Here is a 25,029-nt window from a genome sequence, read left to right on the forward strand (position 1 = left end):
GTGTTTTGCTCTGTCTGTTCCTTTATTCTGGAATGCAGTCTGGGTTTATGTTTGCTTCTAGAAGTCAGGGGTTTTTTTTACTGCATGTTTTCCTTGTTTTCTAGCCAGCCAACTCATGTACTCTAAAGAAATGACTTCTCCTTTGTGCTGTGAAAGGAGGTTCTTTTAGTCCCTTGATTTGCTGAGGCTCTGAGCTGCTGCTTTGCCTGATGACCCCTTGTGCTGGGCAGGTTAGCTCTGGACCAGGGCAGCACAATGCTTGGGCAAGGTGACAGGTGACTGTCACCCATCCTCTAGGAACCTGCCTGTGGTGACACAGAACCTGTCTGCTTGCTCCTCCAGAGACAGGAACAGAGATTAGAACTCCTAGGAGCAGCCTCTCATCTCCTTTGCAACCTGGAGGAGGGCACAACATGTCACTGGGGTCATTTTAGTACTTTGGGCTGCTCTGCCACTCTTAGGTAGAAGAGTTGAAGGCAGAGGCTCTAAGATTTCATGGGTGGGTAAATAATGGAGGTTGCTAACTGAGTTGTGCAGTTAGTCATTCACATCTTAATTCATGGCCTGAGAAGGCTTTTATGGTGTAACATAACATTTCTTTCTAACAGAAAGCTGTCCACTTGTGGCCCTACTGACCATGGCACCAGAGCTCTGGTCTTCATCTGTGGCACTGACTTTGTCTATGGCTTGGAACAAATGCTAGAAATACTCATTTAAATGAAGAGAACTTAGGTTTCTGTCTTTTCCTGGGTTAAATATTTCTGATGTGATCAGTGTGGTGTGTGATAGGGCTGTAGCTGATATTGCTGTTTGTTGTATGCCCATGGTGGAGACCTGGCAGTGCAGGGGATGAATTGCTTGAGTGGGTCAAGGGCAGGCATGCTCTTGGTGAAGTGCAGGGGAAATGAGGTAAAACCTAGAGGAGAGATGATTGTGTGAAAGGCAGGCACAGGAGAGACTGCCAGAAGAAATACTCTGTCAAGGAGCACAGCACAGGAGTGTCTTGGGATCTTATATTTCAGGTATTTGGGAATGAACTCAAGTCTAAAGTTGAAGCTTTGGTGTTGGTGGATGCTACACATGTTTGTTTTAAGTCCTAGCATAAAAATTATAGCTAGGGAGGATTTTTGGGCTGTTTGCAATGCTCAAATTGCAGATGCTTATTTAAATCCAGAGCTGGTCTGTAACTGTAGCTGGAGGGTGGAAACCCTTCTATTTCCTTGCCTTTACTGGGTTTGAACCAAAAACTTAAAACATGTGGAAAAAATTTAAATAAGCAACCAGTGGCTCTTTGAAACATGATGTGTATGTTTAGTAAATACAGATGGAGATTATAGAGACAGCAAGGATGAATATATATTTTGGCATGTTCCTCTCCTTTAACTTACAGTGGTGTGCTCTCAGTGTGCTAGGCTGCCTTTCATTGCATGGCCTTGGAGCTTGGTGTAAAGAGAAAAAGAAGAATGTTGTGCACCCTGCCTCTGGACTGCAGCTTAGAGCAGCTTCCTGTCAACAACATCCTACTCCTCTCCCACCCTAAAACATAAAAGTGCAGAAGAAAGTTATCTCCTGGCTTTGCAGTTTGTGGGCTGCTGATTACTTTTGTGAAGGGTAAATGTGAAAAGCTGCATAAGAGCTGTCAATTGGCACTGGGGTTTTCCATCAAAGATGTCTTTACTTAGTAATTTTTATTAATTTATGGGGTGGGACTCAAGTGTAAGCTAATGGAGGAATTTCTCTGTCTATTAAAGGCAATATATAAATGGAGGAAGATGATAAACTTAAGAGCAGATTGTCAAATCGTGTCCTTACCAAAAGACTTGAGTGATTGAAGCAATGGTTTAGGGATTGCTATTGCCTGAGACAAAGACTGCTGGAGCAGAATTCTGTGTAGTGTCATTGTTTCCATGCACTGTAAGTAGAAACTCCTGTGAAGGTCAGGAGATTGTTTGAAATGCATTTGATGATAACCAGTATGTATATAGAAAGGGATTTTAGTGATGGGTTACCCAGCTATAAGTGATGTAGGTAGTGTGGAATTGGGAATTTTTGTGTTCTTTTGGTTTTTTTCCCCTTTGGCAGCAGGCTTTCCCATCTCTGGACTCGATTGTTACAGCAGTCTTAGAAAGAGAAAACCTAGAAAACCTGTTGCATAATATTCTGGGTAAATTGAATGGTTGATGAGACTGCTGGGCTCAACTTCTCATTTCCCTTGTAGGAGATGGGTGGAAAGAGCTTTGATTTTGCTGGTGATTAAGGGAGTGGTGTAAGAGGAGAGCGTGCTCAAGTTACTATCTCCTTAGAAGAAATTTAACTGCTTCTAATTATTTCCTGCAGGCAGTGGCCAACTGCAGTGGAGCCAGCTGAATGAGTCGTGGCTCTTTGGGTTTGTCAGAGAAACTCAGCCACTCCTAGAAGAGCAGATCTGAGATCCTGGGCTGTATCAGGCCACCCCAGAGATCCAGGCTGTGAGTTCCATGCCAGGCTGCTGCTGTAGCTTAGCAGGGTGGCTGCTCAGAGGTGTCAGGGCTTGCACAGGCAGCTTTCCTAAAGCAGGCATGGGGATTCCAGCACTCTGGGATGTGCTTGCTCCTCTCATTTGTCTAGGCTTGGCATCATCATTTGGAAAGCTGTAGGTTGTCAGTGGTTTGTGTCTGCTGGAATTGTGCTCCTGTTAGGCTTTTAAGCAGTTCTGCCACAAACTCCTTGACCTCTACCAAGTTATTTATGCTGGTGTAGAGTCTTGGGCTGGCTGGGTGTGCAGGCACCTTGCCCACATGGCATTCAGGAGCCAAGGGATGGCTTCATGCAATGTTTCAGGATATGTTCTGCCATGCCTTAATTCTTTAAACGCTGCCTGAACAGCAGCAGGAAGGTCCATTTCTGCTCAAATTGATAAATACTGTGTCTGCTACATCTCATTTTTGTAAATCAACCCAGACTGCATAAGGCCTGCAAGCTGTGGTTGTGTTTCCTGCAGCACACAGTCCCAGTGCAATTTGGGAATACTCCTTCAAAACCAGCAGCTGTTTCAGGCACATGAGCCATGTCCAGTGCCTGGAGCTAAACCACAGCACTAATTGCCTTGCAAAGCTCTCCTGTACTGCCTGTGACAGCAGATTTGGCACTGCAGCTCCATGGGAGGGAAGAAAATACATGTAAGGACAGTTGTTACACAGGGGAGCTGTGGCATCTGCTCATTCTGAATTTGACCTGTGGCTGATGCTGGATCAGGACAACTTAATCTCGTTTCCCTTTCCGAGGGAGGAACCGTGCTCCTGTCTCTGTACCTAGCCTTGCACTTTTGCTTTGTGTATAGTTGGGGTTTTTTTAATTAAAAAGAAACAAACTAAAAAGGGTGGAGGGAATCACAGAAATGCCCTATAGATTACAGAACATGCTGTAGTTGTTGGCCCGTGGACAGATAATGAGGAAAATAAGAGGAATCTGTCTGACATCATTATGGCTTTCTTTTTCTGAACTCTCTTAGTGAAAAATATTGCCCTTGCTGGATATAAAGTTGCTGCTTTTGGTGTTCTACTAGCACTGATTCATGAGAGTAAAATAAATCTATTCCAAATTCTCCCTTTTAAATAAAAGCTGCTATCCTTTACCATTTTGTAGATATAAAGGTTCAGGCAGTAACTTTGAATTCTGCAGGATGGAGGAATGAAAGCTGAAGCTGGAGAGGGACAGGGAATAATTTCAGAGTGCAGGCTTTATCTTCCATGGTTTAGTCATCGAATGCTTTTTATAAATATCACTTTGTTTCCTTAGTGAAACATAGAACTGAAATTCCCTTCCTTGTGATCATCCCTTTAAAGTCAGATTTTGTAAATGATTTTATTTATACATCAGTATGTTCACATAAGTTTCTCATCCACCTTTCAAGGTTTGTTAAAGGCCACAGATGAATTGAGACCTTATTTACAGTTTGTGTAAATTCATTCCTCAGAGTCTCTTCTTAAGCTGCAGGATAGATTTGAGTCATGGATACAGGAAAAAAAGATGTTTTGAAGGCTGAATTTTTTCCTATTTAAATCTTGAAGGGAAGTAAGGTAAAGGGATGACTTTTAGTTGAAAAAGCTTCTTGTTCTGAGAGTGTTCTGCTGACTAGGAAGGCACTTGGGCTGTGTGTTGCATTTAGGATGCCATGCCTGTTGGTTTACTGGAATTTTTTTAGTGGTAGGGGTTTTGTTTGGGGTTTTGTTTGTTTTGATTGATGTGGGTGGGGCTGAAGGGAGGCTGCTCATCCTGGGTGCCCTCCCTGCAGAACAGCTGAGGCTGCTGTGTAGGTGTGTCCTGAGAGGACACTGATGGCTGCTTAAAATGCAGAGGAGCTGCTCAGGGTCTCTGCTCTGGGGGGGGGCAGCAATTTTTTAGTGTGGTGCCAGATCTGAATGAACACATCAACAGCAACCTGTACAAACTGCTCCTGCAGCCAGCTGTGTGATGGCTGTGGTACATGAGCCAGGTTATATATAGCAGGCACAGCTGGTGGGGTGTGCTGCAGCCACTGATGTGTTTCTGCCAGGGATGCAGCTGCAGCTCAGCCCATCAGCTCTGCTGGGCAACCCCTGGCCATGCTGCCAAAGCAGGAGCCTTGGGCATGTCCAAGTGCTGGGCTCAGCTGGCTGCAGTCAGGACAGCGTCCTGCAGGCTGCCCTCCTCACCTGGGCTGCACAAGGGCAAATACAGCCACAGAAATTATCTGCAAAGAGCAGAGTTAACTGTTCTGCACTCACAGTGCTGTGTGTGGAGAAGGTTAGTGGGCTAGTGCTGTGATTTCAGTTCTTCCTTTTTTTTTTTTTTTCCCTATTTTGTTTTCCCAACCACGACATCTGTTAACTTGATTTTGGTAAATTCAGAGGAGCAGAGTGTTGTTATCTTTAAGTTTGTGTGATGAGAAAGGTGCTTCAACAAAGCCCCCTCTCCTTTTTTTTTTTTTCTTTTTTCTTCCTAGGAGCCCATATGTAGTTTCAAAGCATTCCTAATTCCTTACTGATTTACAGAGCTGAATAATGTACACAGGTGGTACTCCTGCAGTTCTGCACAAATTGTGCACTGAGTGCCTGCTGGGAGCATAGATGGGAAGGAATTTAATCAGAGATGAGATTTGTTATGCCAATGTGATTGCTTTAGTTTTAGGTGAAGTTAATTTTATTATAACTGCATGCAAGCTAAAACTTTATCCTTGGAATCCTAAACTTGTCTTCTGATGGTGCTGTTAACCCAGTATTCAATACCAAATCACCCATTCTCTAGAGAAATGCTCTGCAGTCTGGGTGATAAACAACAGCCTGGCAGTGTCTGGTGGAGCTTTGTGCTTAAGCCATGGGTGGCACAGGCATTTCATGGCTTATTCTCCTTTCAGGGGTTGTCTTTCTGGAGAATGTGAGTGCTTAAAGTCATTAAAACCAGGACAGAAATCCTGGGAATGAGGATGTTCTAACGAACTTCATTCATCTAACAAACTAAGTGCCACTCGTGCTGTGTGGAGCTGTTGCTAGAAATTGTTCTAAAACTGCTGGGGAATTCTAAAACAGCTGAGAAAGGCCTGGTACTTCCTAGAAATTGCTGGCTCTGGGAATGGGAAAGGAAGTCTTGTCAACTTGAGAATTTTAAAGAACTTCTAAACCCTACCAGAAGTCCAGAGAAATGATAAGAGACCTTAGAAACTGCTAGAAACTTTCAGTTTCTAGGGATTTCTGAGAAATCCGAGGAGTTAGCAGTAATGTCTGGAGAATGTTAGGCTGTGGGTGTCCAGTTATCTCAGTGACTCTGCTAGTAATCTCTACAATTCATGAGCATTTACAAGGAATAGGAAAAGCATTACTGCTTATCTTTGGATGAAATGTCAAATGGTTGTGCATGGATAAACACACTCACCTTCCTTATGCAGTCAGGTGTCCAATTTTAGCGTTTCCCTCAGAGAGTGTCCTGTGTGTGCTTGTCTAAGACACAAACTTGTTTTCTTCTCTGCAGTCCTACTTTGTGACTGATTATGACCCGACCATTGAGGACTCCTACACCAAGCAATGTGTGATAGACGACAGAGCTGCACGCTTGGACAGTAAGTGACCCAGCCACAAAATGAGGATTAGGGGTTTGTGTTGTTCCCAGGAGTTACCTGGGTGACACTGTGCCATGAGAAACACACCTCTGTGCTGCCTCTCCCAACTGCCATGTAAATGCTTGGCTTTAAAAATTTCTGTTCTTGCATGTTGGTGATTTCTTTAAGAATAAACCGACAATCCTCATCCCCACGTATCTCTGAGCATTTTCCATCTGTTTCAGATGGTCCAGAATTAGCAGAAGTCCTCGAGTGTTTTGTTGTTCAGTTTGTTTAGTAGGACTTGAATCGTTCAGTTAGTGCAAGAACTTGTTGGAAATATTAGAAGAATATCCAGTATCTCACAGTATCTTATCAGGAATATTTTTTGTTTTTATTCAGTCTATCAGAACATGAAATGTAGTAATCCATATTTTTTGCTTATGTTCAGTTCTGGATACAGCAGGACAAGAAGAATTTGGAGCCATGCGTGAGCAGTACATGAGGACAGGGGAGGGTTTTCTGCTCGTTTTCTCAGTCACAGATAGAGGAAGGTAAGCCTGAGATCAACTTAGTAAAACAAATAAGTTTTAATTATTCTTAAATTGCACCTTACCCTTAACTGAACTAATCTCGAACAAAAATAAGTATGTGTTCACTCTTAGGTTCATGGTGTGATGCTCTTTCAGCACTGAAGACCAGTTTTGAAACAATCACTTTGTGAAAGTGTCTGTTTCAATAAATGACTTGAAAGCATCCAGCTCTATTCAAGAACTTTATTACAGTCCAGAATACCATTTTCCTGGGAGTGTCTGGTATTCAGTCAGTTCTTAGGAATATCCCTCTGCCATGTGCAGCATCAAGTAGCTGGCTCTGAGTTTCTGAGTGAGTTCAGGGTACGTGCCTGCACTCTTTAGCTGGCAGAGGTCCCTCTGCTTGCTCCTATGCATTGATTGAATGGCTGCAGAATGGAGATGAAACATCTTCTTAGGAACTCATGGAGAGTATGCTTAGTGGCATGCATCCCTTCACCTTTGCACGAGGTGTCTGGCTATCTAATTCTTTTAAATGTGATTTTTTTTTTTTTTTTTTTTACTGATGATCATCTTGCTTTTAAATTTTAGCTGGCAAATTAGCTGCAAAGGGTATGTGATTATCTGCAATTGTGCTGAAGGTCCTTAGGTAGTGATGTAGCTTTAAGTGTTTACTTGTAAGCAGTGATTTATTTATCCATCCTCCAAAAATCCTTGCTTAGGCCAGAATTAGCTTGTTTACTATACTATCCTGGAAGAAGTTTTCTGCTCTGCTCACCTTTCCTTAAACACTGCTGGAATATTCCTTGTGCTTGAACAGCATCAGTACCTGGTGTAACTCAGTTGGTAACTGGAAAGCTTTCTGATTGTTTAGCCCTGCCATTTTTCTGTCCTTGATGACACAAAACTTCCCACCTTTGATAGCTTCCCCCAAAGTTCTTAGAAGTAGCTCTGGGGTTGCCAGCTGAAATATTGATCACCAGAGTCTCTATGCTCTCTGTAGGTTGAATATGTAGTCTGAATGTGGTCTCCATGTAGTTTGAATATTCTAGCTGGAGTAGAACTCCTGAGTTAATATTTGTAGAATGGACTGTGGTTGCTTGATTCTCTGCAGCAGATTGACCCCGGGTCCCTATGGACTGAGACACAGTGAGTGTTTTGCTCTCCCTGCAGCCCCAGCTCAGCCCAGTGCAGAGGACACTGCTCACTTGGGGATTTTTTTAGTGTCAGTGTCGAATGGTTCTCTGACTGGTCATGCTGTGGCTCTGGAGTGCCTGCAGCTGCCTGTGCTTGTGTGTCATGGCAGGGCAAGTCCCAATAGGTGACTCATGATTTCTGAACTTTTTCAGAACCTGAGAATCTGTGAATTAGTGCACTGATGCTCTGCTTGTGTTCTTTCCCAGCTTTGAAGAAATCTATAAATTTCAGCGGCAGATTCTTAGAGTGAAAGATCGTGATGAGTTTCCAATGATTCTCGTTGGTAACAAAGCAGATCTGGACCACCAAAGACAGGTAACTCACATGCTCTTGGTTACTGCTCACTTCCTTCCAGAAAATTCAGTTTTCCTCCCAGAGTGGGAACAAACAAATGAAAAAAGTCATATCATACAAATGAATTCCAGTGCAAGAAACTCCGCTCGGTTTTTGTACTTGAGGAACTGTAAGAGCAGGGTGGCATTCCATACACAGCACATCTTGTGTCTGACTCAGGGGGGTTATGTTGAGACCAAGAGTATTCACAGAGCTGAGAGCTTTCTGTCATGACTTGATTACTCAGGCATGAACGTGTCTAATTGCTCAGTTGTGTTACTCACCACTGCCCTGTGCCAGCAGAGTGCATTCCAGCACTGACTCCAACCATCCTTAGTCCTCAGTGCTCTTGCTTTTACCTTCCACTGCTGTTATGTACAAGTTAGTGCTTATCCACTGTTTTCTCTTTGACCACTCATCTTCTGCATAACTCACTTAAAGCTTTAAAAGTTGGAAGTACAGCAACAAAATTTCTTTTATATTTATGCACCTTAAAGTTTAGAAACCAACAGTTTTCAACCTTGCCTCTAGTAGCAGGACAACTTTTAAATATTTAGTTTTAGTTTCGAATGACTTAAAGGATTTTCAAATGTGTTTTCCTTAGTTGCTGTTGATTTTTAATGAATCAAACTAATTTGAGCTGAAATGAAAATAATCTTGCTATAGCAGCAGGAAAGGAACAGATGTCAAACTTGTATTTTTTTTCAGCAGCTAATTTGAGAAGCTTAATATTCTCTCTTGAGACAGCAAGATGACATCTAAATCTTGGTGGCAAACACATGATTTTCTGAGAATAAAGTAAATATTACTAAAATTGCTGTAATTGTTTTAAGAGTTTCACAAGAAAAAACGTTGCTTAAAGAGCTCAGTGAATTAGTTTGTGCAATTGAATTACAGTTACAGTACAAAAAAAATTCCTGTTGAATATGGTCCCTTGACTGTCACAGCCTCTTCATCCCAGAAGCTGTGTAGAAAGATCATGACAAAATTAAAAGCTATGCTGAAATATGCTGCCTTGAAAGAAGTTTTCAGAGAAATAGCTCACAAATTCCTCTGAAGTGACTTTAAATACTCACACATTCACAGAACAGCCTGTCCCTGAGACAGAAGCAAAACTCTTTCATTCTTCAGTTACCATCATGCCCCCATCAAAATTCCTGGATTTAACCTTGCAGGTCCTGGAACATGAATACTTTATCTCCTGCACAAATGTTGGCATGGAAATTATGGAGGTGAAACTGAACTATTCTGCTCATTGTAACTGCTGAAGGACAAACACCCAGATGCTTTAGGAGGGAAATAAAATCATTGCTGTGAGCCCCAGCTCTCAGGATACCTGCAAGTGTAATTGGTAATCCTGTACATCCATTTCTAGAAACAGCTTTGAACTTTGTTCCCTCTCCTCCACCCTCCCAATGTTATTACACTGCCTCTGTTTCTCCCTTAAAGGCAGAGAGGTGTCACCTGCTCTGCTGCTTCCTCTGTCCTGTTCCAGCCCATGTCCCTGCTGAAAAAGCACCTTGGAACACGTTCAAGCTCAGAGCAGCTTTTTCCTAAATTGCCTAACTTTGCAGTTTTGCTGTTTAAATCAATATATGTCTCAAAAATTTCCTTTTGCTTTTTATGGCTATATTAATTGCCTCAATTGATTAGGTGCTGATGGGCATAACTTTTTGGTGCTCTCACTCACCATTTATGTACCAGTTGGTGGACTGGTCACTCCCATCATAAGCTGGGGCTTAGGCAGATGGAGCTGAGAAAACTCTTCTGGGTTTGCTTAAACAGCTACTGCATGTTCTTAACTCTTCCCTGCCCCTTCCCCATCACATGGTGTGTTGCACTTGGCCTTCAGTCAGTGTGAAGGAATGGTTTAGGGATGCTGAGCTGACATCATTGGTCCCCAAAAGGGAGAAGCTCCCCTCCCTCTTGACTTCACATTCCCACTCTTTCCCAGATTTCACTTGAAGCACTTTTGGAGTTAAATCATGTCTCTGCATGGGGAGGAGCAGGAATGGCTTCCTGGGACCTGTGTGAGCTAAATCAGCTTGCAGAAGGATTTGAGTGCCAGTGCTGGAAGCAGGGGCAGGGGTGGGACTGTGGCTTGGAGCAGAGCAGGGAGGAGTTGGGGTGGGGGGAGGCAAGGGAGACCTCGCCTTTTGGCAGCAGCAAGCAGTGAGATTTTATCAGCTGGGTGTTAAACAGGGGCTTGTTTCTGCTCCACCATGTGAGCTCTCAGTACAGCCATCAGCCACTGAGGGGGACCAGCTGCTTCATCTGGCTGAAAACCTGTCACCTAGTCCTGCCACCAGCTAAACCAGCTAGTCCAGAAGTGAGGAAAAACTTCAGCTGACAGGCAGGGTCACCCTGCTCTGGCTGCAGGTTTCTTGTGCAGGCAGCTGTGATGGGAGGTGTGGGGTGAAAGGAAAGAGTGTTCCCTCACCTTGGCTGGGAATGCTGCTGAGGGGCAGGTGTGGGATAGCCCCAGGCAGAAGCATGACAAGGACAACTCCTCTGCATTTTTACACTTTGCCTGCTGATGTGTGGCACCACCAAAAACCTGCTGGGCCACGCTGGTGTCACACGTGTCTTTATCTGGTTCTTTCTCTCTTAACTTGTTTAATCCCAGCTGTATGTTTTTCAGCTTCAGAATTAACATTTCTAGAAAAGGAAGATGGGTATCAGTTTTTAGAACAAAACTGCTTGTACTGGGCATCTGCCCACTTTTCCAAAAAGCAGGAGGCAGATCAGTGAAACACATGCAATCTCTGAAAGTCTTAGTTTAAGTCAAAGAAAGTAATTTAGTGTGTGTTTGTATCAGCGAATGATACCAAGCAAACCTTCCCAGAACCTGAAAGAGTTAAACACATGGAAGAGCTCTGGATGTCTCAAGGGTCTGGCCACACCTTTATCCAAGTAAATGTGTGTTGAGGTTGAGCAGAGTACAGAGTTCTGTGGTTGTGACACCATAAATCTGGAGGCTAATGATGCATAACTAATCATCCTCGTGTGGTGGCAACTGTTTCTCAGGAAATACATGAACTGGGTTGTGCAGCAGAAGTGCACAAACAATGGTGTGATCCTGATGAATTGTTGGGGCTCACCAAAGGTGTGGTGTAAATCAGTGGGGCTCTTGTACACCAGAGACCAACTCACAAGTGGTTTTGGGAGGGATGTGAAAGGGTAAATTTGAAATAGCAATTTGTCACGGTAATAGCTGTATAGATAAATAAATTAAGCAGCTTTCTTGTGATTTTTGTCTCTCAATATCCGTAGGTGACGTTGACAAAGAAAAATGAGTCTTTAGAGGACAAGCAAGCATTAATCTTTAGAATGTATGATAAGAAATGAAGCTGCCAGAGTTTCCAAATTCCCCAGTCACGAATTGCTGACTCTGAACCCAGAATTGAAGCACCATGTCTCACTGCTCTTTCCTAAAGTAAATGCTGTGTAGCAGTCTTTCTGTTAAATGGGTTAATTCCTTAAAACTCAACACTGGATGTTTCTACTGTAAGATAATTCAGTAAAGCACCAGATGTTTTAATAATAACCACGAGGATGGAGGAGTAGACTTGTCAGTGCAGGACATGTATGACTTTCTGTAGATAACTGCTGGTTTAAACTGGGTCAAGTCTGATCATTCCCCAGATGGCAGGGTTTCAAGGAAAATCCAAGTTGTAACAGGAAAATGCTTGGGTTTCATTAAATGCTAGTTCTTGCTTTTGCATCATGACTGAACTAACACCATGACCTAGTGCTGAGATCATCTCTGCTGCCAGTTACCTTTAAAGCAAGGTTTTAAAGAGGAGTCCATGTGAATTAACTCTTTAACTATCACTTTCTTGTATGAAAGTGTGACAATAAACTTCTTGCAGTGGTAGATGCTGGGACTCTGTCCAGGGACACCTCTGTGCCCACAGACAGATTTTGCCTTCTGCTCCTCCTGTGGTTTGTGTGATTTTGGGCTTTATAGAGAATGATCAGTTGGGCAGCTGATGCAGTGTCTGAATGCAATGAGCCAGTGTGAATGTAGCAGTGCTTACAACCACAGTTTGCACGTGCCAAAGTGGCCTTTGACAGGGGAGTGTGGACAAACTGGAATTAAGGGGTAGTGAGCTACCCCTGCAGGAAAATTGGGATGACAGATGCACTCTTCAGGAGTGATGGAACTCTTGGCAGGAATGGGCAATGTTTTTGTGCTGGGAGCACTGTAGGGTGACCACAGAGTGTTAGAAATGGATTCCTCTCAAACCTGAAGAAACATTTAATTGTTACCTGTATGATGTGTCCCTTAGTCTTGTGTAAGTGTCCAGGCAAAACACAGGTGCAGTGTCAGGTTAGGCAGCCTTGTAGAGTTGCTTTAGCTGGAGGAAAGCAGGGAAACTTCAGAAATTAATGTATTTCTGACAGAATAGTGAAGAGAGAAGGACATGTGTTCACAGGATACTCAAATGGAAACAGTTTCAGAAGAAGAATGTTAACTTAGGGTGGGGAATAAGCTTTTCCATGTTTGACTGGCTCACATCTTCTGTAATGAGTATTCATTTGAGAAACTTTTACTGACTGTCTGTACAGCAGGAATGAGTGATTTCCAGAAACAAACAGTAAAATATCCTATAACAAAAAGGATGAGCATTATGAGTGGTTCTCATTTGTATTCAGCCTTAAGATCACTGAAACTGCAGAACCAGCACACACAGATGTACACACAGTCACTGCCATCAGATCTGTGGTTCTCTTTAGTTCTGTCAAAATAACATCCAGGCTTCTTTGAAGAAAAAGGATTTAGTTTTTGTTTTGGTGGTGATGTTAAATAAGCTGTCCCATCACGCTTCCTGGAAAACCTGTCATGTTACAGGGTTGTTGTACTCAAGAAGGGACAACAAAAAGATGAAAATTCATGGTTTTATTTACAAGTATTTCTATGTTTGTACTTCCATTTCCCTCAGCTTTGAAGATGGAACTGGTATGTTCTGGCCTCTAATTTACATCTTGGGCACTGCACATATTTCCATCGTGTTTCCAAACCAAATATTTTTTTTAAACTGACTTTGAGGTCACTAAAATTGACCATAAGTCACTTGACAATACACTTGTAAGACTGACAAAAAAGATGATTTTGGAATTTTACAGTTACAGATATTCTAGTAAATACACCAAGAACTTTAGTGTATTTATAATGTTTTAGATGCAGGATATTGTGGAAGTGTAGCTTAACTTTATTACAGTGTTAGTTTGAGTTGTACCTGTGATGTGCTTTAGGTACAATAGTGAAGAAATTCTTTAAGCATATGTTTAAAGCTTGAGTTCAGTTTCTCCTCAAAATCATCCATTCCTTGCCAATTTATTTTTGTTGAATTTCAGCCTCTCACTTTCTGGGGCTGCAGTAAACTATGCATGGATGAAGAAAAGTAAAAGGAGTTAATTTTGCTAGAACTGTTATATTTATTTATTAGTCTGAGGTGGAAATGTGCAGAAGGTTCTGAAAGGGCTGGTGCAAATTTTAGGAGATTCTGCAGTCGTTGATGTGCCAGAAAACAGCTACAAATATTTGTGCAGCCTTCATAAACTTGGCAATTGGGAGATTTCAACATCTGAGGTGAGAGTGGAGGGTTGAAGTGGAATTGTTCTAGCTAGGGGAGCAGGAGTCTTCATTATTATTCAGTTTTCAAACAGCAGTAGAGGATTGAAGGCATCACCTGCAGTTAAAAAGGAGTTGATCTTGGGTTTGAGTTGGTTCTGAGGGTTTCTTTTTTGGCTTCAGCTGGTGATGGTGACACTGAAATGAGTGCAGAGTTGCTGTGAGTGCTGGAGATCAGCAGAGACATCCTGAATTACTGCAGGGAATGGCACAGGGTGCAGGGAATGTTTTGTAGGGCTCCACAGGGGTTTAGTGGGGGCAGCCCTGATTTCAGGAGGTGTATGGATATAGTGGGGATATAGGGGTGCTAAGGACAGGGCAATCAAACATGTGGAGATGCCATGCATGGAGGCTCTTAAACCTATTTACAAGCTGAAAAGTACTTCTAGACCATGCACTGTGGTGAATGCTGCCACTACTTTTCTATTCCCATCTATTTCCATTTCTGTGTAGCTTCTTAATTTAATGAATATTCTGAGTTCCTTTTCAAAACTAATTTAAAAATAAACCCTCCTTATTTTTGTTCTTGTATCAGTCCTCTACGTGCTGGTGTAATGTTTTTTCTGTGAAAGCAATGTAATCTTTGACATTTCTTCCATTAGGCATTGTCTTGGCAAGATGTGCTGCATTTCCTTTTATCACTGAAAGCTGCCCTTTCCTCCCCAGCCCTGTGGGTGACCTTCCCCTTGGAGCCTTGCACTACTCAGGGTGGCCTCTGTTCTCTGACCTCACTGCTTTCCACCTCATCCAAAAATCCACAGTGGGCTCCTTTGGTTTTGCCTTGTGCATGGTTTATTCCTCCTTCCTGGAATGCCCCTCTGGCTTTCTGTCTCCTGCCTCAGAACTTTACATTTTGTACCAACTTTTCACGATGCTCCTTGTTTCCTGTTCATCTCCTTTTCCACTGTTGTCTCAAGTAACCATTATGTAGCCAGGATTTCTTTAATATTTCTGGATTACCTGAAGGCCTCATGGATTTTTAGAACTCTGATAATCTAAGCTATGTTTAAAAGTGGCTGTGTTAATATTTTGCTATGTCATTAATAAATCTTTTTTTAAATGACTTTTATAAAGACTTAGAAGCTAAACAGCAGTTGTTGCTTTAATAGTAGTCTAATTATTTTTTGTTTCTCTAGATTTAAAGCTGGTGCAAAGATGAATTTAGTAATAATATTCAGAATTCTGTTAGTAGTCCAGCAGATGCTGACTGAAGCACTTGCTTTGAGGAGGAGCAAGGCACTAATATCTGCCTGTGAAGGAAAACTTGGTCTTATGCAGGACTGGAGGCACTGGAGTGAGGGGAATTCTTTGGAAAGTCATTCTTTGTCTATTTTGTCTTTTCCTTTTAAAAAAAAAAAAAAAAATCTGTTTCCCAGCTGAATAACATGGACAAGGTAAAAACTGTGCTGTGCCCAAAGAACCATTGTTGTTTGAGGGATCCTGAACATGGACATGCAGGTGTGCTGGCAGAGCCCTTGGCATTCATGGCTGCTCTCTCTTACAGGTGACACAAGAGGAAGGCCAGCAGCTGGCAAGGCAACTTAAAGTAGTATACATGGAAGCCTCAGCAAAAATCAGATTGAATGTAGACCAAGCTTTTCATGAACTTGTCAGAGTTATAAGGTATGGTCATTGAGGTCATTCATGCCCATGTATTAATGGATAGATGTGGCAAAGATGTTGAACTGCAGTGGGAAATTGCTGGGAGGGTTCTGCCTGCTAAGCTTTAACCAGTGATGTCTGTTGTAGAACACTCAGGTGCATTAGGAAAAATGCTTACATAAATTTAATATGTATCTGAAAGAATTTTGTTACCTTAATCTTTCAGATTTTATTGATCACCCAATCAATAAATGTGATAAACTGCATCTGAGACTGGCCTTCTGTAAAAAATTTGGTTTCTTAAAAAAAAAAAGAAACCCCCCCCAAAAGGTGAAGTCAAAAACTGTCACTTATTTTATCAGTGATAAAATCACTTATCACTTATTTTATTTAATTTGAATGTAAACAGGAAGTGCATTCCCTACGAAAATATAAAAAGAAAGTGTAGAATGCAGCAGCTGTGTTTATTTTACCTGAAAATTATTCTATTAATTTAATTTGAAATTCCTATTTCCAGGAAATTTCAGGAACAAGAGTGCCCTCCTTCACCAGAGCCAACACGGAAAGAAAAAGACAAGAAAGGCTGCCATTGTGTGATTTTCTGAGAATCCCAAGAACCAAGCTATCAACTGCCAGATCATTTTTTAATTTTTTTTATTTTTTTTTTCTTTCCATCATTTTACATCACTTCTGGTATTGGTCTAGCCTTATTATGTGCATGTCCTAAAAGTGGTCACCAGAATAGCCTTAGTCCAAGAAGCTGGCAGAATAGTTCTGGAAGAAGACTCGGTCATCCTGGGGCAGACTTCAAACCAAAACACTAAGGCTGCTTCTCTAATACCACAGCTCCCTCCTTCTGTCCCTTCAGAGCTTGCACCTTGTGGAGTTTTATTCGCAAAGGAGATGAAACAAAACCGTGTAGGACGAGGTGTTGAAGTCATGAATAAGTTGTCTCTTGTGAATTAATTTATTTTTACTTCTGACATTTCATTAGCTATTACAGAGACCTATATTGGAGTATAGAGAATACTTTTTAAAAAAGGGGTGGATTGGCTTTTGTTTTGTTTTTTTTTTTTTTTTTGTTTGTTTCTGCCCACAGTTAAATTAGACTTGAGTATTCAGCTAGCCTTAAGAAACCTACACTGAATTTCATTGTCAGCAAAAATTTTCATCTCTCATTTATGCTGCAGTTTTATTTCGGTGGCCAAAACATTCTACTGTATTTATTTTTTGAATCCAGAACAGCTACAGGATGATTACTACTACTATTAGGATATGGCCAAATACCTGAGCTCATTCTGGATTGAGGCATTTCAGCTTATTAAGAAATTTCACATTATGTTTGAAAACAAATTGTGTCTTCCTTTGTATTTCTGGGTAAGGGATTAAGGAAAACTAAAATTGTAGCTGTTTTTGTTTTATGTGATATAAAAACGAATTTGATCTTTCCATTGTCAGAGATGATTAAATGTTTTTGCTATATACTTTTATACATTATTTTCTTATCAAACTAGTTAACAAGTATTTTTATATGTTTGTAAGCAAATATGCTTTCACAGCATAACTTGTGTATATGTAAAGATGAGTATTTAATTCTCACAGTTCACTTTTAACTGACAAAATGTGGGATTTGCCAATCTGTGGTAAATTTCTCCTTACTCTCCTGGTTATACCCAAGAATGGCCAATTATGTGCCTGCCCAGCACACCTATAGAGTAAAATCTAGTGTTGTGTTTTAATGAATTTCAGTATCCCTTGCTAAAGACTGACCATTATGTGAATTATTAAACTGTAAGACTTTTAACTGATTGTTTAGTTAAACTGTGGATGGTTGTTTAATTTTGAGTTCTGTGGATTGTGTTTAAACAATTCAAGAGTATGGTCCCTGATATTGAAATACTGAGTGGTATTGCACAGTTGTCACCTTAACTGAATGTGTCCAACAGTTCTTTGAAACTTGATTATTAAGCAAACCCTTGTATAACTTCAGGTGCTAGAATTAAAGATGATCTAACCATTTTTGGGGGGTAAGCACACTGCCTCTTTCTGAATCTCTTCCAAAACCTGCATTTTTTTTTGAGGGGGTAGGGGGGAGAAGGACGTGATGGAACCTGGCTAGGGAATAGCAACACGTGTCTGCAACAGCATTTTCCTCAAGCTTGGAAGTAAAGAAACTTTATTTTCAAGAAACATTTCAACTTAAGTCATGACAGATGACAAAAGCTGATGTTTGCTTTGGCTGGGAATGTGCAGTGAGTGTTCCAATCAGCAATCCTTGTGTTTCCAGGCTATGCTCACTGTCAGGTGCTCTGCCATAAATCTGGAAGTGTCTCCTGAGAAAACAGGGCTGAAACAAGTTCCAGGTACCTTTCCAGCAGCAAGGCATTAAACCTTGGCATTGCAGAGGAATTGGAGTTTTTTCAGTGTAATTTAGATTAGCTTGTGTAATGCAGTTTTGAGAGGAGGGTTGGTTGCTTCCCCTCCCAGTGGATTTATTGGTTGATGAAAGGCTGCTTAGGAGGAGTGTGTGCAGGACTCAAACAAGAAGCTACAGTGGGAACACATTTGGGGGATGCATTGCATTTTTCAAGTCAAATGTAAGAAATTACAGCCTGCAGCAAACACCACGTGTTTTCTGAGCTATGTCAAGCTCTCTGGAGCTCAATCACTGAAAATGTGGCATTAGAATGAGTTAAGACAACAGATTACAGCATGTGTGCTGAGACTGAACTTGTGAGGTGAACATATCTTTAGCTTTTATAACGTTTTTTCTTTTTTTTAACCTTTCACTCATGGTAGAATGGCTTTAAATAGTAGAGTGTCACACAGGTAAGTATTTTTAACTTGCAGCTCCTCATAACTGATAGAGAAGGTGGTAGAGATGGATAACTTTGAGGAGGTTGGTGCTAAGGAACCTACACCTGCTAAGCCATGTTATAAACACGGTGAACCTTACAAACAAAATAAACAACCCTGGGACCAGCAGCAGCCGCTGTGCAAAGTTTATTAAGTAAATAAACATGGGCATGTGCTTTTTAAGGCTTCTGTTGGAGAGAATGTGCAGAGAAATCTGTGATGTTATCTTTTCAAGACTGTGGGCACTTTGAGATTTTAAATGGAGGCATTTGGATTTTACTCTTCAGACATGAAGTAGGTATTTAGAAAAGCAATAGGGATTTTTGGCCTGTCATGGTGATCTAGGTGGTTGTGAGTTCAAAACAGCTGGAGGTATTTCAATGATTTGCTTTTCTAATTGCTGTAGCTGAAAGTAATGTTGAAAAATGATGCTTCTGGCCCTGGTGTGGTGCTTGAAAAATATAATAGGGACATTGTCAGTCTTTTAAAAAATAGTAGCCCTGATCCACATGCCTTGGATTGGTTGTGAATTTACAACATTGCCACCTTGCTGTAGGAGAGAGTTTAGCTGACAGTCCAAAAGAGATTCTTACAACTTTTCCTGGCTGAAGAAATGCTTTAAGATTTGTCACTTAGGTTTGTAGTTACTTCAGTTCAAGGCCACATCCATAAATCTATTGAATGTGCAGTTCAGGAATCCGGAGTGCTTAAAATGTAACTAGAAATTATCTCAGGGTAGGGTGTGGATGTGTGTTCCAAAGCACAAAATAACCTCTCTTTCTGCCATCTCACACTGCTGAGCCTGCTGCTCCACTGCATGAGGAGTGGGCTTGATGTGCTCATAGGCAAAAACTTTTTTATGCATGGGAGCATGAGATGAGCTCTTGTGAAAGGCTCAATAATGCAAAATAGATTTAGAAGGTGTTAACTCCCACCAATGCCAAGGAAAACTCTGACTTAAATGCATGGCCTTGTGGTTAGTCATCATTGATAAAGTTCAAGTCTGGATTCAAACAAAAACATTGGCTAACATCCTTCTGACATCATTTCTGTGACAAGATTTCACCCGTGGTGTAGTGCAGTTGCTGACTGGCCTTGCCATATCTTGTTACAAGACTTTGATGAACTTACTGCAAGCAGGAGACTTTTGAAGTCACTTACCACAAGCCCAGCACTGCCAAAAATTATCTGTACTTGTTCTTTAGGAGCTCATTGCTAGGAAAGAGTCATGCTGAACAGAGCACATTTGCACTTGATTGAGGCATAGATTTTGAAGCTCATGTACCAAAACCATGATAAAAGAAACACTCAAACAGAATTTAGGAAAACAACCCAGCTGGAAATAGGGATGAGAATGTTTCCTTTGTTTCTGTGCTGACCCACAGCATGGCAGCAGTCTACCAAAACATGAAGGTTTAAATTAAATGGGCTCTTGCTCAGAGCATGCTGGATGCTAAATGCACTGCTCATCACTTTGTAGGTGTGGCTTTTTCTGCCTTCTTATCTTCGTCTGTTGTAAAGTCAAGTTAAAATTGCAGGCCTGAAGCGAATTCTGGGTTTTGCATGGTGGTAAGTAGAGATCTCAGTCCCAAGGTTGTTTACACATGGTGGAAGGCCAGAAAACTTCAGAGAAATCTTGATACTTCAATATTCTTGTAGAGCTCTGACCATGGGAATGCTTGCATGCAGCAGGTAAGGTAGAGAAATGAGGATGGGTGGTAGAGTAGCCTTTAGGTGGGAAGATAAAGAGCTTTAAATGAGAAACCACAGGTGTGGAAAAGGCAAGGGATTAAACCACAAGGAAAACTTAATATTCAGGAGCAACATTGTGAGTATGTGCTGGGCTTGCTTTCTGTTTTAGACTTTTCTGTTTCTTGCTTGCTATTCTGGACTTTTAAGGCTTTAGTAATTAGGGTTCTGAGAGACTTACTTATTTGTAGTGACACTAGCACTTCTTAATTCACTACATTTTAAAAAAAATGCTTCTGACATGAAAGTATTGTAGAGGGAGAAATTAGCAAGCAACATGCAAACACTAAAAATGCAAAGTAGAGACGGCGATTAAACCTCATTAATTCCCCATCTCTTAATCCAAGATGTGGGTTAGGGCGTGCTAAACCCAGTTTTCACATCAGGGGAGTGGAACTGAGGAGCAGTAGAGCACAATTGCTTCTCGGACTGGCCCGGGATGTGCAGAGCTCCACGAGATGGCACCAGGGACAGCCACCAGCATGTGCTGCTCTCCCCAGCATCCCAGCCCTGTGCACAGGGGAAGTGCCTGCTCCTACAGGCAGGGTAGGAATGAGCACCAAGAACCATGGCAGAGCTGGTGAGCTGCAGTCAAACTGGGCTGTGTGTCAGGGCTCGTTCAGAGTAATTATTTTTTTCCCATGGGTGGTCGGTAGCTGGGGAAAAAAAACCTGGTTTATAAATAGCGGTTCTGAAGAAATTGATATGAAAAGCAGGAAGGGTGCTTGCAAGTCTAAAACATTAGATGCGTGTTAATTAAAACGTTGTACAAATTCTTAATTTCTTCAGAGTTTGCCAACTTTTATAGTTGCCAGTCGTGTCAGGAATATCAGAGACAAAGCAAACATGAGTGATACTTGTTTATCATTAATAACAATAATAACAATAAACAATCTGCAGACAGAAAGTTATGCATCAACACTTCGTGTTCAGCTAAATAATACATCCATGATGAATACTGACACCAAATTTTGGAGGGTTTGTAGGATATCTGGGAAGGCATCTGTCACTGCCAGGTTCTGAGGTTTGGGCTCTTCCCTTGCTGCATTTGTGATGAATTCTTTCCAGCAATGTCACTTGGAATGAATGTCCTTGAAGGGCTCTGGAGTGGGAATGGGAGATACACACCTATTTCCCACTTGTAGAGCAATCCCTTAGAATTCCCATTAGACTTTTTCATACTGGATGTGACATATTCCTCAGACTGTTCCCAACCATTCCCCTGTGTGTGTTTGTCTCTCAAGAGTTGGGTGCTGGACCAGGAAAGTGGGGAGCTGTTGCTGGGGGATTTAGTGACAGCAGAAACCCAGAGCCTCTGTTGCCTCTTGACCAACCTGAATTCCAAGGTGCACATGAGGAGGTAGAAGGAGAAGAGGCAGGAGCAGTGGGTAAGGAGCAAGGCAGGGTTACTTTGGAGGGCTTGACCCACAGGACAATTCACAGACCATCTAAGAGGGGGAGAGAACCTGCTGATGCCCTCACAAGGCTGCTGGGACATCTTTCATGACTGTCCTGGATGGAAAGCAGGGAAATTCCTGGTGGCTGGAGGAAAGCAAGTGTTGTCCCCCTCTTCAAGCAAGGCCTGGGAACCAATGTAGGGAACTGCAGGGAGTCATCCTTGCTCCTGTGTGTGGGAAGTCCTGCAGTGAGTCCTCCAGGAATGTATTTCTGGGCACATAGAAGTGGTTAGGAAAGATCTGTATAAATGTATGAATTGACTGGAGTCAGTCACACCTGAACACCAGGAGTGCCTGCTGTGATAAAGTGACTGAATTTGTGGATGAGGAGACATCAGTGTGTTCTTACCTCACCTCAGCCCTTCCTACCCTATTTTGATACCAAGGTTCAGGGTGTTGTGGGCTGGGTAAAGCACTGACTGATGGGCTGGGCTTAGAGGGAGTGGCTGTCCTCAGTGTGTAGCAGGCTGACCTCCAGGCAGAGTCTGGTGAAGAGAAATGCTGCAGGGATCTCACCTGGCATCTTGGACATTTTGCCAGTGACCTGAAGGGGACAACCTGGTGAACTCTTAACGTGTTTGCCGTGACAGCAAGTTGGGGAGAACTAGCTGGTGAACTTGGGTATGGGGCTGCTGGAGGAACAGGAGCCCATGGAATTTTACAAGGACAAAGGCAAAGACCTTTTTAAAATCAGAAGTTTTCTTTAAAGCAGCTTAGAACTCCAGCAGAGCTCTGTGGCTTACCTGGGGGTCAGGTTTGCACTCGTGAAGGTTACACTGGTCCATGGTGGCTGCCCAGAGCATACAAGGCTTGCATTGCTGGCTCCAGTTCATCAAAGATCCAGAAAGAAGAGACAGGAGCAGTGGCTTGTGCAGCTGATGTGGTTTAGGGTATTAATCAGATACCTCTGTTATATTTTTGAATGTATTAAATGCTGCTTCCCATTGCAGAGAAGTAGCTTGTGGAGTGGGATGTCAAGGAGATAAATGGTGAAGCCTTGCAGCTCAGGCTCAGATGTTTTAATTGAACCATGAAAGAGGTGTTGTACCTTGTGTGCAGGAGCACGAGGGGCTTTGGTCTTTAATTATGGGCTGCTGCCTGTGAATGAGGAATAAATGCATTACAAGGCTTTTGCAGTTTGGTTTCCAATTGATCACCTGCCAGAAGATTCTGCTACTTTAATATCTATACATGGATCCTCTGGAATAATGCCCTGCACAAGAGCAGGGTGCTGTGGTTTTATGCTCTAGTGAAGGATTTTGTAATTGAAAACTCTTCTCAGCCTGAGCAGGATCAAGTGACCTTTTTTCCATATCTGGCAATTACATTATTTATTTCAGAACAACGTTAAAAACCTGGAAAGCGTAATTGCTGTGTTCCAGGGTGAAATCTGTCACTGTTTATCACAAACCTGAGATGTGAAAGGGTTGACAGCTGCAGGGAGATTTGTTGGTGCTTTTTTGCCTGCTCTACTGAAAATGACAGGGTGTTTTGCCCTTTGAAATGTGGTCACCAGTTCATTTTTGGCTTGTGTCACTACACTGAGGTGACAAAGTTCCCACTTTCCAGTAGAGGGGACAGCCTGATGCATGTGGGCATGTCTCTGGATTTCAAATTCACTTTTTGATATTCTCATGTTCTGTTTACCTAAAGTAATCCTAATTTCTCATGACATTTAAACAATTAGAAGGTTTTTTTTTAAGCTTTAAAAATTAATTTTTAAACGAGTAAATGGATTGAATTTTTTATTTGTTTTGCTATTTCTGCCCCCCTTCTCCAGATTCTGATTTAAAAAGCCTGAGGAGTCTTTTTTAATGCTCCTGGTACTGAATTCCTCCTCTAGCAAAATGCTTTATGGAAGAAATTCTTTACTGTGAGGGTGTTGAGGCACTGGAATGGGTTGCCCAGGGAAGTTGTGGATGTCTGCTCTTCCCTGGAAGTGTTCAAAGCCAGGCTGGCCTTGAGCAGCCTGGTCTGGTGGGAGGTGTCCCTGCCTATGGCAGGGCTTGGAATGAGATGCTCGCCGATTTCCCTTCCAACCCAAACCATTCTATGGTTTAAAAATCTCTGTATGAGAAGCCAGTCAGTGCCAATCCTCGTTCAGGACAGGGCTGCCTGCCTGGCTGCTTCTCCACTCACTGTGGTAGCTGCAGAAATCTGGGAATGTAAAAGTAAAAAATGTAAAAAAATCTGGGAATGTCAGTATGGTGTGTGAGGACACAACCTCAGGAGGCATCAACAGTTTCCTTCTTAATGTCAGCAGGAATCATGGAGAAACAGGAATGGGAACAACACATGCAGGGCAGGGATTTAAAACACCTTTACTAATACCTGGTTCTGTACTGGGGATGATGCCATTGCTCCTGCAGCATAAATTGGAAAAAAACCAACGAATGTGGTTTTGTTGAACCTGAATGTCAGTTGGTAAAGCTCAGGACTTCTTTCACAGACAGGAGGATGCCAGTTCAGAGGGATGAATGCAATATAAAAATCCCCAGCAGGTGGGGACTGGAATTTCCCAAAGAGTGGCACTGCCAGCTGGCTGCCGAGGGGCTTCAGGGCTGACACAAACTGCTGCAGCCTGAGAAAAACACTGGGAGGCTGCTGGTCCCAGAGGAGGGGAACGTGGTGGATGGGAGCATCATTGTCCAGAGCTGCTTTGTGCCTTCTTTAACACAAACTTTTTTTGGAAATGTCAAATTGTCAGAGCAATTTTTATATTTCAGCTCTTTATTTTTATTGATTAACAAAGCAATACCTCAGAGAAGGTCACTATACTCATCCATTGGCATAGTCTCATGTTTTATGTCCCACCATTTCTGCACATGTGGGAAATCAGGATATATTTCAGAGAGAAGTAGGGGATGAAAAAAGCTAATGAATTACTAAGAGATTGCCTCAGCAGTTCCCACTGTACAGATGGATGAAACCACCACACTGTCCTTTCAGCAATATGGTCCATGAGGGAGACTGAGCCTGCTAAAAAATACAGATCAGCACCCACGCTGCTGTGGACTTCCTCTGCTTTAGTAATTATAGTATTTTCTATAGAGCAAGTACAGCATACACATCATATATATATATATAGTAAATATAGTATTTTCTAGCTCTTAAAAAGAAGTTGAGCTCTCATGAGCACAGTGCCAGTTTCTTACACTTGTGAAGACTGGGACTTCATGGATGGTGTGGTCAGGTTTCTAAACACTTCCAGGCAGATTTCCAGAGGCTTGGGTCATTCTGTGGCTGTGTAGGAATGGAGGCATTGCCATGTGGAGGCTGCAGGGCCACTGTGGGTGTCTGCCAGGGTTTCTTGGTTGCTGCTAGGAATGCTGTGCTGCTTCAGGTTCCTTTCTGCACGATGTAAATTGTCATGCTGGCTTCTTTGCAAAATGCCTGGAGCCTGACGAGTGAAGTTGTTTATTGTATCAGGAGCAGCATAAAATCCTAATGGCTCTTGGAGGGAATTTTTAGAAGCTGCATTATCCTTTGAAAGGAAGATGAAATACATAATTATGCCAGGTACTCTTAAGGATGTAAATACTTTCTTTTCAGGCAAAATCGTTAAGCCCAACTTTGACGAGCTTTACCTTAGCAGGGTAATGTGAGGGGAGG

The 25,029-nt window shown here is 42.1% G+C and overlaps 1 protein-coding gene across 2 annotated transcripts in view; it reads left to right on the top strand.

Moving 5' to 3' along the window:
• Positions 1-17,374, top strand: part of RRAS2 (RAS related 2) — a 42,173-nt gene extending 24,799 nt beyond the window's left edge. For both annotated transcript variants that reach the window (XM_014876315.2, XM_088175677.1), the window contains exons 2-6: positions 5,986-6,073; positions 6,504-6,606; positions 7,989-8,097; positions 15,258-15,376; positions 15,873-17,374. In XM_014876315.2, coding sequence (XP_014731801.1) covers positions 5,986-6,073; positions 6,504-6,606; positions 7,989-8,097; positions 15,258-15,376; positions 15,873-15,960 — 507 coding nt within the window. In that variant the 3' untranslated portion in view covers positions 15,961-17,374. The remainder of the gene's footprint in view (positions 1-5,985; positions 6,074-6,503; positions 6,607-7,988; positions 8,098-15,257; positions 15,377-15,872) is intronic.
• Positions 17,375-25,029: the final 7,655 nt, after the last annotated feature.

The sequence above is a fragment of the Sturnus vulgaris genome, chromosome 18, assembly GCF_052056855.1.
Source record: "Sturnus vulgaris isolate bStuVul1 chromosome 18, bStuVul1.hap1, whole genome shotgun sequence".
NCBI lineage: Eukaryota > Metazoa > Chordata > Aves > Passeriformes > Sturnidae > Sturnus > Sturnus vulgaris.